This window comes from Macaca fascicularis, chromosome 7, assembly GCF_037993035.2.
Source record: "Macaca fascicularis isolate 582-1 chromosome 7, T2T-MFA8v1.1".
Taxonomy (NCBI): domain Eukaryota; kingdom Metazoa; phylum Chordata; class Mammalia; order Primates; family Cercopithecidae; genus Macaca; species Macaca fascicularis.
In genome coordinates, this window is record NC_088381.1 from 27929380 (window position 1) to 27944423 (window position 15044).

General features: G+C 37.1%; 1 protein-coding gene across 13 annotated transcripts in view; it reads right to left on the minus strand.

Moving 5' to 3' along the window:
• The window catches only part of DMXL2 (Dmx like 2), a 173181-nt gene that overhangs the window by 21267 nt on the left and 136870 nt on the right, over positions 1-15044 (minus strand). For 6 of the 13 annotated variants that reach the window (XR_012414972.1, XM_005559563.4, XM_005559561.4 and 3 more), the window contains 6 exons: positions 11457-12538; positions 10860-11051; positions 9164-9240; positions 7482-7609; positions 4996-5244; positions 1901-2079 (listed from right to left, as the gene is read on the minus strand). Coding sequence is in view for 9 of the 13 variants with exons in the window: in XM_005559563.4 (XP_005559620.2) it covers positions 1901-2079; positions 4996-5244; positions 7482-7609; positions 9164-9240; positions 10860-11051; positions 11457-12538 (1907 nt within the window). In the remaining 4 variants the exon portion in view is untranslated. Of the gene's footprint in view, positions 1-1900; positions 2080-4995; positions 5245-7481; positions 7613-9163; positions 9241-10859; positions 11052-11456; positions 12539-15044 lie in introns of those variants that run through there. The other 7 variants (XR_012414973.1, XR_012414971.1, XM_005559562.4 and 4 more) reach the window with 2 other exon arrangements.

A 15044-nucleotide genomic window follows, 5' to 3' on the forward strand; every position in this document is an offset into this window, starting at 1 on the left:
GGTAGATAAAAGATTCATATGCCATTACCTCTCCTTTTGTGTATGTTGGAAGCTTTCTACACTAAAATTTTAAAAATGATAGCTATATAAGTTTTTAATGGTACAAAAACTGTTTACCTTAATGTTAACAGAAAAAAACTACATATACTGATCCAATTATATACCTTTTTTAATCTGAGGAAAAAAGATTAGAAGTAAATTGGCCAAAACGGTAACAGTTATCTTTGCATAGATGAGTGTTATTTCCCTTCTTTATAATATTTTGCATTTTCCAAATTTTCAAAATATGTATCAGGAGGAAACATTTTTGAAAAACAAAAATTAATTTAGCACATTACCATTTACAAATCTTAACGTTGTTATCACTCACATTAATGATGCAATGAGCTTTCATTCATGGCAAATAAAAAGTTTAAAAAGGTAGGAGTGGGAACTGCCTATACATTTTTAAGAGTAGTTTATTACTTCCCTAGTTTATTAGCTAAATACAATTAAGTGCAACTCAATTGGCAGCCTTAAGGGATAGGCCAGAATGACTCTGGAAGTATAACTTGGACCCTGATAGAGTGTAAACCTGGAAATCTGCACTCACAATGTGCCTAACCCCGTAGTTCTCAAACTTTAGCACACATTAGAACCATCTGGAGAGCTTGTTAAGACACAGATTGTTGTTTCTCACTCCCAGAGTTTCTGATTGAGGGGTCTGAGGGAGGACCCAAGAATTTGCAATTCAAACAAGGTCCCAAGCAATGCTGATGCTGCCGGTTCTGAGACCACACTTTGAGACCCACTGACATAACCAAAGTCTTTTTTTTTTTTTTTTTTTTTTTGAGACACTGTCTCAGTCCGACACCCAGGCTGGCGTGCAGTGGCACAATCATGGCTCACTGCAACCTTGACCTCCTGCGCTCAAGCAATCCTCTCACCTCAGCCTTTCAAACAGCCAGGACTACAGGCACATACCACTGCACCTATGTTTTTAAATTTTTTTGGTAGAGACATGGTCTGTGTTGTCCAGGCTGGTCTCAAACTCCTGGATGTAAGCATCCTTCTACCTTGGCCTCCCAAAGTGCTGAGGTTACAGGTATGAGCCACTGCACCTGGCCTCAAAGTCTTTAGATAACAAAACAAAGCTTCTAAACTCACGTTGAAAGACTTTTTAAGGATCAGCTTCTTAGCATACAAAAAACGGAATGGGATCAGCACCTCAATAACTCTGAGATCTAATAAAAATCTAAAAATGGGAAGAGGCATCACTCTGGAGATGTATTCCCTAATATGTACGCACAGCAAGGTGACAACAGAGTTAACACATGTAAAGAGGGAAACATACCAATAGAAGGAGAATCATGAGCTCAAAAAAGCAAAGTGCAGAAAAGCAAATATTAGCATGCACCCACGATGGTATAAAATGGGGCTATACCAGATCTAGTCACCATGAGTATTCTGATTCCCTGAGAAGTTTCCTTTGCTCTGGGAAAACAGAGATGTATCATGGGGCCTCATCATGGCCTGATAAAACCCTCAAATGTCCATCCATTTCCTTCTATTCTAATCCCATGCTTACCAAGGGAGCCACTGATAATTAGAAGGCAGGTGCCTAGATGATAGCTACAAGTATTCCAGTCACTAGAAAAAGATAGTGCTGATTATATAATAACCTGACTTCTGATTTATACCCAACTCCCATGTGATTTTAAGTTGTCTCCTACATCATCAAGTAACTGATCATCCTTAAATTTACTATGACTATTCAGTTTCTGGACTTAATAAATTAAATGTCTAAACTATGGTGATTCAATCCAAAAGCTACCCCATCATTCCTATGTGAGACACATGCAAGAGTTAATAAAACAGATGATACACTTATCTTATAGCTTGCATTCCTCACACTCCTTACCTTTGCAACAAAATAATCCCACATACTAAGTTCAGGAGGAATAAATTTTTCTTTGTAAGATGGTCTTTCTGCAGGCACCGGTGGTGGGGTAGCATCTTTTACAGGCCTTCCAGGGACAAGCATTCGCATGTTAAATCTCCTACGGTGTTTATCTATGTCTTCAGAAAGGACAGGAGGTGCTAAATGAAGACAGAAGGAAAAAAAATCTAGCATTCATTTTCCATTGTTAATTGATAGAGTTAAGCTTTCTTTTTATCCTACTCTTGCCATGTTTTGGTCTAGACTAAATTACTTATTCCTGTGCTTCTAAACTTTTCTAGTTACTGAATCAGCTTTCCAGCAGTCAAGGCAGAGATGCAGATGGAGATAAAGCATTAAAGCATATCTTGCCATGTGCTCCATAAAATATGGATTAAAGTAATTCTATATAAAATATACTAAATAAGTGGTATATTCAATAAATATTAAAGTGATTGACTGATTACCCCTGGCTATGAGGTTCAAGAAAGATTCACTGACTATGTAGAATTTAATAGTGTGCCTTAAAAGAAGGGCGAAAGTTCAATGGGAAAATGGAAAAGGGCAACATAAACAAATAATCAAAGGTTTGGGTAAATGAGGAGTCAATTATTTTTGGTAGACAGGAGTTATGGAGGGAAGTAATATCGACAACAAAGTCCAGAGTTAGGTTAGGACAAGTCTGTGGCTATGAAGCTGGGAACTTGTGTTTTGGGCAGTTCTCACTAACACTTCTTAAGCTTTAGTCACACAATGAAGTATGGCTTGTCTGATCAATTAGAGAAGAAGATGGAAGATGACATAAGAACGGCCTGCACTAATATGGTGGGTTTTTAAAAAGTAGAAGGGTTGCATATGAGTGATACACAAAAGAAATAGCAAAAGGATTCAGGAATTGGATATGAGAGGGCGAGAAAGTAGAAGTTAACCTGCTCCTCTCCTAAACCTCCCCATCACAGAAAATAATTTTATCTCAACTCTTCTGTCTTCCCTACCCCACACAATTCATCAACAAATCATTGGCTCTAACCTCAAACTATATCCAGAATATGATCACTTTTCATTCTGACCATAACTAACACCCTAGGATAAATCACTATTATTTTTTAATTGAGGCAAAATTTACACAACATAAAATTAACAATTTTAACGTGTACAATTCAGTGACATTTAGTACATTTAACATGTCATGCAACCACCACCTCTATCTAGTTCCAAAGCATTCTTCTCACCCCAAAAGGAAACCCTATATCCAATAAGCAGTCACTCCTTATTTCTCCCTCCCACTAGCCCATGACAACCAAATCTACTTTCTGTCTCTATGGATTTACCTATTCTGGATATTTCATATAAATGGAACCAGACAATATGAGACTTTTTGTGTCTGGCTTCTTTGGCTTAGCCTATTTTTGAAGTTCATACAGATTATAGTACGCATTAGTACTTCATTCCTTTTATAGCTGAGTAACACTGCACTGCACGTATATACCATACATACTTTGTTGATCCTTTCATCCTTGATGGTAACCCACAATTATCTTTTAAGTGGACTAGCCTCCCCACTACCAGGCTCCCTACTCTGATTTATGTTACCCAGTCTATTCTCCACAAAGCAGCTAGAGCGGTTCTTTTGAAAAGGTGAATCAGATTATGTCACTCCTTTCTTTCTTTAGAACAACTAACACTTTTACCATGATCCTAGAGGACCTTATTCCCGCTACTTTTCTATTCTCATCTCCTACCACACTCCCCCTCTTCACGAGAGCCATGATGGTCCCCGGGTAGTTCTTGGAAAAGGCCAAACTCAATTCTACCTCGGGACCTTTGCATTCATCTGCCTGGAATGCTCTGGTCTCAGATATCCACATGGTGTGACTCCTAACCTCCTTACAGCTCAGCTCAAATACTATCTCATCAGAAACATGTCTTCCAACCCCCTTAACTAAACTGGTCTATTCCCATTCCCTCATCACTCTCTTTCCACTTACTCCGTTTTTATCACAGTTCTTATCATACCTGAAATATCATTTGTTAATTGCCTGATAGGTGTTAAGTGAATAAATTAATGCAAATATAAATATGTACTGGCAGGTTTTAAGCATGGAAGATTTGATGGATAAATTACCACGTACAAAAAATCAGAAAACTCAGGCAGAGAAATAAACAATTTTGAGGAAACACTTTTAAGTTTAAAGTGGACTACAACCAAGCAGCAAGAAAGAGATTCAGAGGAATGGAAGCAGTGGGAGTTGATGAGATCATCTCCCTTACAATGACTTACACAGGAACCTATTTATTTAACTCAATCACAGACAATGAAGACAGAGGTTAGTGTCATTTAAACTTGTGTGTCACTGATTCCTCATCTGTAATATGTCCATTTCTAAGGATGAATTAAGATGATTTCTATATATGAGCATCAAGATAGAAATCTTTCCTGTGGCATCAGTCTATACCCTCACCACATCCTACCATCTTCAAAAGTGGGATGAAAAATATATTCTGGTCCATGAGGGAAGAAAAAACACACAAGGAAAATGGAATAATACTATCACATTGAAGACTAAGGGAACATATTTTAGAGAATAAAAATAAAATAGAATTTTGAAACCATGTGTATGATCAGAATGGCTATCTTGCACATGACCATACATTTAATCTGAAGCCAAATGCTGGTATGCGCTAAAGATTTTGAACACTTATTTAAATTTTCTTTCTGTAATTAAGAACTATCCTTTTTGTTTTTGTTTTCATTTTATTTTCTTAGGAACTATCCTTTTTGTATGACTTTGTTCCTTAACATTGTTTCTGTATTTACCTTTTTACCTTTCCTCTATTTTTAATCTTCTTCAAACATGTCCTGCTTTATCAACCTCAAAAACATTATTTCTATAAAAATAAAAGTAACAAACTATATTTTTATTATATCATGGGTTTAATTATTTGCTGTCATAACAAGAGTAGTTATGCTTTAAGCATCGCTTATTTTCAAAGTGAAATTTCTTAAAACATTAAAAAATTTTAACATTCAAAATTATTAACATTTACATACATTACTGGTATCAAACTTATCTTACCTGAAATATTTTCTGATTGTCTTCGAGGTTTCACAACAAGTTTTACACCGCCTCCAAAAACAGCAGCCCACATTCGATTATTTAATGGGTGGGCTGCAAGCCGAAATAATTCATTGGAGGAATTTGTAGCAAGAGCATGTATCAATAAACTTAAGTAAACAGCAACAACAGCTTCACATAACAAAATGTTCAGTTTTGGCTGGTCTTCATCTTGGGCTGAACTCAAGAGATTAATAAGTGAGCTCACACCTATAAGGGAATATAAAATCATAAGAAGTATGTAAGGATGAAGAACCAGAAGGAAAAAACATCCAAATTTGCAACTTATCCAAAATTATGCATTTATATTTTACAAAATATTTCCATAATTTGAGCAATAAAATAAATAATGATAAGAATGGATTAGAGCCTATAAAATAAAATCATCCATTTGTCTACAATGATATAATAAATGAGCAGAGGACCAAAGGTGAGAAGGGGAGGCTCTTTCTTACAGTAGAAGTTCAACTAATACATAAAATGAGTGAGAGTGGTAGAAAATCACCGTCTAGTAACCCCACAGTAATATGATTCAGGCAAACATCATCACTAGATGCTAAAATTAGCAAGGGAAAGTATAATATTTTACACAGTCTCAAACTCTTCACAAGATACTGATTAATTACAAAGGAAAAAAAGTAACTTTACAATGGAGAAACTTGGCAGAAACCACCTTACCAAGTGATCAAAGTTAATAGCAGTTGGGGCCAAATGACATCATATGCCTCTTGATACCTCCTACTGAGAAAGGCACATCTTTTTTGTGGTATCCCTGCCCAAAAATACGTAACTTGAATCCAACATTAAGAAAAAAATCAGGGCTGGGCACGGTGGCTCACCCCTGTAATCCCAGCACTTTGGGAGGCCGAGGCAGGTGTATCACCTGAGGTCAGGAGTTCGAGACCAGCCTGACCAATACGGTGAAACCCCATCTTTACTAAAAATACAAAATAATTAGCTGGGCGTGATGGCGGGCGCCTGTAGTCCCAGCTACTCAGGAGGCTGACACAGGAGAATTGTTTGAACCCAGGAGGCCAGAGGTTGCAGTGAGCTGAGATTGCACCACTGCACTCCAGCCTGGAGACAGAGCAAGACTCTGTCTCAGAAAAAAAAAAAAACAGAAAGAAAGGAAAGAAAGAAAGGAAGAGAAAGGAGAGGGGGAAGGAAAGGGGAGGGAAGGGGAGAGGAGGGGGGGGAAGGGAAGGGCAGGGAAGGGGAGGGAAGGGGAGGGGAGGCGGGGAAGGGAAGGGGAGGGAAGGGGAGGGGAGGCGGGGAAGGGGAGGGAAGGGGAGGGGAAGGGGAAGGGGAAAGGGGAAGGGGAAAGGGGAAGGGGAAGGGGAAAGGGGAAGGGGAAAGGGGAAGGGGAAAGGGAAAGGGAAAAGGGAAAAGGGAAGGGGGGGGAAAGGAAAAGAGGAAACATCAGAAATGTCCAAATTGAGAGAGCCTTTAAAAAAATAACCTGCTGGTACTCTTCAAAATGTCAAAGTTGTGAAAGAGAAAGAAGGAAGACTTTACTCCATATCAGAGGAGACTAATGAGACATGACAACTAAATGTTACATATGGGCCCCAAAAAGCACATTAGTGGGACAACTGGCAAAATTCAAAAAAGGTCTGTAGATTAGAGAACATAAATGCTAAATTTGGTAATTATGTGAGAATGTCTATTTATAGGAAACACACATTAAAATGTTTAGATGGAAAAGGATACCAGGTCTGCAACTTACTCTCAATTTAAAAAAAAAAAAAAATACACTTAGATACACGCAAGTGAGTGAGAGAGAAGAAATGAATGATAAAGCAAGCATGGTAAAATATTAACATTTGAGGAATCTGGGTGAAATTTAGTATTATGTTTGCAATTTTTGCAAGTCTGAAATTATTTTGAAATAAGAGGTTAAAATGAAAACAATGTGTTTCTATAAGGCAATGGTTAAAGTAATCTGAAATATACACTTAAGGTACTGAAGAGAGTGGAGAAGTTTTGAAATAACTGAGGTAGAGAATGAGAAAGACAGCCAACCAGAAAAAAAGGACTGTCAGACTGCATGATATATGTACCGTAGAACAGTCACTCCTACCCCAATACATAAATTTACACGCCCAAGAACAACTATATTTTCTCTGGTATGTCTGTGATTTTCTAAGACTCTAATTCAAAATTCCTAAGAAAGATAATGTGCTCCATCCTTATGAAGGATGTTAAGACATTGCTTTTTTACGTTGCTTAACATAGCTGGTTTTATGAAGCCTTAACTTCCTGAGTCTTCAGACAATACTGCAGTACTTCATAGTTCCTAATCCATAGCAGAAAAATATCATCAAAAAACAAAGAAAGCAAGAAACCACTCACTAAATCCAGCAACAAGCAGGAAACTGGTCAGTAGACTTTTAAGAAGAAATTGCCAAATAGAAGATTTTTTTTTTTTAAATCACTTAAATTCTCACCAGGCCACTGAGCAGGAGATGAATTTGGTGTTGCGTGTTCTTCAATGCTTTCTGTCCTTAGTCTTCTACGATCACTTAAAAGAAGTCCTTGATAAGCCATTCCTGTAAACTGATTTCCTTCTGTTTGACTGCTAAAACAAATAGGTTTAGTTATTTATCATTGTAAGAGAGGTAATAAAAAACTGCACTTTATGCACATCATCTATTTTAGATGGCTACTTTAAGAAACAAAAATTCTTAAAATGCATTCACTGTTCTAAAAAAAGTTTATTTTAGAAAATTATTGAAATTAGTTACAAATGCTTTTTTTTTTTTTAAACAAAATAACAAATTTTACTACGTTGGGCAGATGACATTTATTCCTTTAGAATTTTCTCCAGATGCCACTTTAATACTTTAAAATCTTTTCTATTTGCAGTAATTTTTATTTTGTGTTTTTACAAAGTCTGAGGCAAGGAGACTACTGTTGGTACTAGGATATAGTAGGCAGAAAGTTTCAGGGTACTAGTGGGTTGCATTTCTTTTCTCAAAAGTTGTGCAAGCTTAACTCTAAATTAAAATATGAACTAAAACCTGGAGAATCATATTTTAGAAATACCTAAACCTGAAACTAAATGTCCCTAAATATTGTTTAATAATATTTACTTCCCTCTCTACAATTGCTATCTTTGTGAAGCTGGGGAAAATATAAAAGCAGAAAGTCAAGCTAAGTCTAGTGAATCATAGCTGACCAACTAGAAAATACATATTTAAAAACAATGTATTTGCATTTTCATTTGGTGCCATTTTAATGGTGACTGACATCAAACAAGTTATCTTTGATCATTTAGATGACAACAGTCAACTAAATCAACTTCTTTCCTTATTTACATTTCTAATCTTTCGAGTTATTTAGACACAGCCTTAATTAGGTTACAATCAGAGTACAGGCCATTTTGATAGATAATTCTTTACTTGATACCAAATGCTCCCACAAAAGGCTGCTACCATTACAAGAAAGAAAGCTAGACATACATTTAATATCAATTTAATGTGAATCTACTATTACAAACTTTTCATTTATTAACATAATTCATTTAAATTTAGGTTATCTTTCCAAGTGATTCAATTTCTTGCTACTTATATTGCTCTAGTCATTAAAATGCAAAGTACATACTAATGAAGGCAATTTTACATTAGGAAAAATTCAGTCCCTTTCTTCTAATTGATATCACTTCCAAAGACTTTTACATCATATGTAAATGAGTAGGTAAAAGTAATTTAAATAATTCCATTTTAGGAATGTACTTTTTCAGTTTTCAAAAGTATTTTTATTTCAATGGATAATTAGCTAAATAAATAGCTGCTAATCCAATACAAAAAGAAATTGTTTCTAAGGAAAAACAACTAGAAAATTTCATATTATAAGTTATTATGGACAGTAAACTCTTCTTTCTTCAAAACAAAAAAGATGGTAATGATGGTAATTTACATTTACTGTTTGTTACTTTATTTCTCTGTGACTACTAGGTGATAACTAAAATAATTATTTTATTTCTGATTCTCTCTCATCTATTAAAAATATCATGGCAGTCATATTTAGGGATTTTTCAGTCCCTAGGAAATAGAAACTTAATATAACTCTGGAACAGTTTAATTGTTTTTGCTGTATTAATACTATTTTGGGTGATTTTTTTTTTTACCTGTAGCTATGACTGTCACATAATGCTTGGTAAATTGATGCAGAAAGTGATGCTGCTAGTGAATGAAGTGTGTGCACCTAAAACCAAAACAGCCACAATTACATTTTGTACTAACATTTCTACACAACAGTAATATTTCAAAAATTAGAAAACATCCAGGAAACCTAGCAACATCATAAGACTGAATCCTAGATGAGACTACTAACTCTGCTTTAAATCTCCTAAAGTAACTCTCACCCACCTTTATACACATGCCACAACAAAGCTGATTGTTTCAGACACATTTTAATCAAACATTTACTTACTGTGAGCCTGCTGTTTACCAGGCCCTGAGCAAAGTGCTAATGTTTGTATTACAGGGATTTGTCCTAGCCTAACAACTAGCTTACTAGCTTAAATAGTAATATTCAAAAAAAAGCAGAAGCAAAATAAGAATAGAATTTTCAGAGCTTTTATTTAAGCTTGCCTCATGAAATTCACCTTGTTGAAAATAAAGACTTGATCTTATCAATAAAAATGAATTAAATCTTTTTAGTAAATGTATCAATCACTGTGTGAAACAGCTAATTTTCCAGAAAGTAAGTAATTTACTTGGTACTCATGAATTGAGGATAGTCTTAGAATTTTACATTTAGAAAGTTTTAAATTTCTCCATATAATTAAAAAAAGAAAAAAACACCCTCAAATGCTATACTGAATCAATATTTTCAGACTCATAAAATCTTTAAATTTGAAGGGACCTTAGAAACAGTTTCATATGTTATACAGATTACTCTTTGAAAGCCTTACCCAAATTTCTAGGAACCAGAAATGTTTACTTCGAATTCATATGCTTTTTATGCCTTTTCTGCATGTCCCTATTCACACAACAAATGCTTTAAATAATCTCTGCTAAAATACTAATATAGGTTAATTCATACTATGGATGAGAAGTCCCTAATTGGTTATAACCAGGCCTTTAGAAGAATGTACCGCCAGAGATTAAATGTGCTTGTCAAACAAAACAAATAAAAAATAAGAAAACGGGGGATCTGAATTGTGCGTCAGCCACTAGAACTGGAAAAAGCATAGCACAAATACACTTAGGCTGGGACAGTGGAAGTCTGATCAGCTCCCCAGATCCTGCCAAGCTCCCTAGTGTTTCTTGGACTGTATCAGTTTTTAAGATCTTGGCACGGGGTATCAATATAGTTTGCAATAGTAACTGCCGAAACTCTGATTGCCTCTAACTATTGCCTCCAATAAACACAACCACCAAGGAAACAGTAATAAGGACACTCTCTCTGGGACCATTTGTGACCAATCACGGTTCCCTCCCAGATACTCCCCAACTTATATTTTCATAATATCTTGGCATGTAAACAAATAATCGTAAATATTTCCAACTTAATGGTTCATTTAAGGGGAATGGAGGATCTAGAGGGATATTAAGTGGCAAGAATCCTGTCAAGAAAATTAGTTTTATTGCCAAAAGTATTTGTCTGTCTTAAAGGAAGACAATAATTTTTCCAGAAGTAAGAACACTTGCTTTTAAATTACATTCATTGGACAAATAGTCTTGAACTGACCAGGAGTGAGAAAGGTAGCACATAAGAGCACATTAAAACATTTTCTCTAAGTTCAAATTAAAAGACAGGTATAACATATTTACCTTCTCAGTGTGTATAATATCAAATGATCATAAACTTTACATTACCTTCACATCTTCAATACTGGGATGAGGTGGTGTTTTCATCTGAACAATAGTATAAAGTATATCATGGATGTGATTATTTAAGTACAATACAGGATTAGCTATGACTGTTTTTGTTGACGCAATACTTGCTGAAAGCAGAGGTAGGGTGGTAGGCAGTGGTAGTGGAGACTGGAGCTGCTTTACTGTAGTTTCCTGTGGGTGATAGTGAATTATTTTTTTCAAAGTAGTTAAAAAAATTTCATCAATTATCTGATAGAAATACTGGTGATAAACATTGTGTAAAGGGAGTATGTTCGATCACTAATTTTACACAAATTTATTGAGTACCCAGTATGTACCAGGTACTATGCTAGATGTAGATGGTATATAAAGAGAAATATGACACAAGAATACTCTCAAGCTTTTAAGCCTATTCCTTGTTATCAAAACTTCAGTCTAAGACCACATAGAGTATAAATATCTGCCTCCTATAAAGAAAGGAGCTGAACATATTTAGATTAACTAGCAAAAAGTAGTAAAAGAGCTTTATAGCTATAACTGCAAGAGCTACTGAAATTATTGAAATAAACAAGATTGGAAAAAAAGTGATATTCACACCTGTTGTGATTCTTGTAGCAAAAATTTGAGTTCCATCCTTACTGAAGCCAGACCACCACCTTGGGCCCCATGAAGGCTACAGTAGCTGAGAAACACTCTCAGGAGATCTTGGTTTTTCTGCAACCACGACTTTCGTCTTTCTGCATGCTCTCGTTTGGCCTGCAATCTTCTTCTTTCTATTTGATGGCGCTCATAGGAACCAATATCTGGTTTGTCTACCATTTCTTCCTGATCCAGTAGATCACTCTCTACTTTGGAATATGTCTTACTAGAATATTCTTTAATAACTGATTCATGATTACATATCTCATGCAAGGCAGCAATTTCCTTTTCAAGCCAGTTGTAGAGTTGAAATCTGAGTTTCCCTCCATCTACTTCATAACCTGTAGCCAATGTTCTTAATTCAGTCATAAGGATCTTTAAACAAGCTCTGAATTTTAGTTGCTCAGCAATCACATCAACTTCAGTATCACCTTCAGGACCATTCTCTTCCTGAGGTGTTAATAACATGTTAGGGTCTGAGGCCTTCTGATCTGATTGTTTATCTTTTTCCCTGGCATCTGTACTTTTCATCACTAAACCAACAGCATCTTCTTCCTCTTCATCTAAGGCACTGTCGTGATCTTCACCCCAATCAAGATTAAGAGGTTCCTCATCAACTTTTACTACTGGCTGACTCCAGTCATACTGTGATGAAGTTACATTTGACCAATCAATACCAGAACTTCCACTGCCATCACTCAGAGCTTTTGATTGTGAAGGTACATCATCCATCTTGTGAGAAATGAAGTCAGGCTGATCTTTTTTTGCAGATAAGGCAGATGTTTTGGTTACTTTTGGAATTTTGGAGAGTACCTCCAAGGCTAAAACAGGGCATCCAACTTTAAAATGAGCATTTGCAGTGGTAAAGAATAATTTTCTTTCTATGAGGTTAATTTTATCAACAAAGTTCTTCTCAGTTTTGAGACCTAAGGTTGCCAAAGTTCCTTCAGGGGAGGCAAGATTTCTTCGAATGAGCAAAGGATGAGTTCGAAGGTAGTTATAAAAACTAAATGCCACTGGGTTACAAGACTTGATGATAACTATGGAAATCAAGGAGATAAAATCACAAAGCATTATGTTAATATGTATTTACATTACAAAACAATAAAATACGTCAGCATTTCTTAAAAAAAACAACATGTAAATATTAACCTACGATAGGTTAAACTATGGCACATACAATCATTAAAACTGTACAGCTGAAATAAAAAGAATTTCCCAATATGCTATGGAGTGATTCCCATCACTATAGAATGATGTCCAGGATACACTAAGAAAAAGAAGATGCAGAAAGTACATGTAGTAACCACCTTTTATCTATATAAGACAGTGAAGAGGAAATACAAATACACACCCATGCATATTGGCTTATCTTTTTTAAATGGAAGACAAACACAAAAAAATTTTAATTGATTCCTTAAAAGGGGAGAGCAAAACAGAGGAAAAAAGCTAGATTCCTCTGAAAATACACTGGTTTTATATATTTTATTTCAACACCATGTCAACATTTTACGTAATTTTAAAATAAAATCAAATCTAAACCACAATTCACAAAAGGTAAAATTAAACAAATCAATCTATCGAGTTGGTAGCATAATCACACAGAGATGAAATCTAAAAAGTGAGTTAAAAACAAGTAATTTGACTGTACATCCTTAGCAGAATGCACCATAAAACCAAAAAAATCTGCAAAAAAGCTTAAATTATGCTCAGAATGATGTTATTATAAAAATATCTGTATTATTATTCTGAAACTTATATGCACACAGATAGCAAATAAGTACATTCATGCCATGAGAATTCAAGCATTTCATTATAAGACACAAACTTGACATCTAAGAAGAAAGAACCCTATAATCTATATGTGCATGAGAAATATCAGGGTAAACTCCTGAATTCTTAAGGAAAAAAAATTCCCTAATTCCATTCATTGCAACAGTCTAGAAATTATGACAAGATTAGTACCAATGAGGATCCCCGTGCCCAGACTATAGTTTCTAAATATTATTCCCCACTAAAAGGAAGCAGAATGCTTTGGAGGAATGGTCATTTCCAGGTCTGGGGCAGGAAATGTACAAGATGAGCCTGAAACATTCTGTAATACCAGAAAGCAAGAAAACTATCAAGAAATAATGCCAGAATAATTCAGAAACCTGAAGAAGCTCCATTTGTGAAAGACAGAACAATCTGAGCATCCATAAAAACAAACCAAGAAAATGATGTCAGCAAGATGGCTGACTAGACACACCTGGCATTCATCCTCCAAAAAGAAAGGACCAAGGCAATGAATAAACAGCTAAGATTTGACTGGAGTGTCAAAGGGAGAGCACTAGAGTGCAGCAGGGGAGTGGAGATGCACCTGTGGTGACTGTAAGTCTAGGACAGCAGTGTGGAGGTACCCAGCCTCTGCAGCCCTATCTCCCCTACCCAGACTGGATCTGCCCACAGTCAGGAAGAACTTCTCATTGCAGAGGGGAAAAGGTAAACAGAAGATCCCCACTAGCCCTCATGGCCACCACAAACATCTACAGTCCTTACAATAGAAGAATCCCACAGTACTTGCAAACCCTGTGTCCAGTTTGGAGAGATGTCAGAAATTCATGCAACTGCATTGCCCCAGATTAGGAGCATAAGGTGTGTGCCCTCCACCTACTGCCAGTGAGCCAAGCTGCTGCAGCAAAGTACTATCTTGAGACCAGTCACCTCTGGCATGCGCACTGCTCTGGGGGCCAGGAGTCACTGTACCTGTCCAACGCTGGGGCCCCATCTTCATTCCAAGCCCACATGGATAGCTGAATGCTACAATCCCAGCTATGCAGAGCCTAGGTCCACGATTGGCTATGACTTTGGTCCTGCATGGCAGGGAAATCAACCTCTACCATCACGCTTTTAGTCAGAGAAACAATCTGGCAGTCTTGCCCAGGGTGAACCACTGCATACATACCCTCCCCCAAATGAGAGACGTCCCCAAGCCTATGAGCAGCTGATATGCCCCTGGGCCAGCAAAGAAGCTACATGCCCACACTCAGGACCTCAGAAACAGCCTGCAGCACCCCTGCTCCCTGAACTCAGAGTTCTGGCCTGCCAAAGGCCCTGTGCCTGCAATCAAAGCCCAAGAAATAGTCCTTCAGGCCGCCCCTGGCAGCACACCACCAGGCCAGCCAAGCAGCCAAGAGCCCATTTCCACGGCCCTGTGGGCTATCCCTGGTGGACACATCCCAGCCTGGTCAAACAGTCCTGCAGGCTGCCCGCAGTGTGCACACCCCTTAGCCAGTTGAACAGCCTTGCACCAGCCTCAGACCGGAGAAACAGCACCATAGGCCCGTAGCAGAAATGCCCCCATGCCAGCTGAGCAGCCTTATGCCCACACCTCAGGCCTGAGGAGCAGCCTGACTGCCACCCCAGCCAACATAGTCCCAGAACAGCTGAGCAGCCCTGCACCTGCATCACAGGTATACAAATAACCCATGGGCAACACCCTGCAGAAACACCCCCAGGCCAGCTGAGCAGCCATGCAATCATGTCATGGGCCTGAGAAACAGCCTT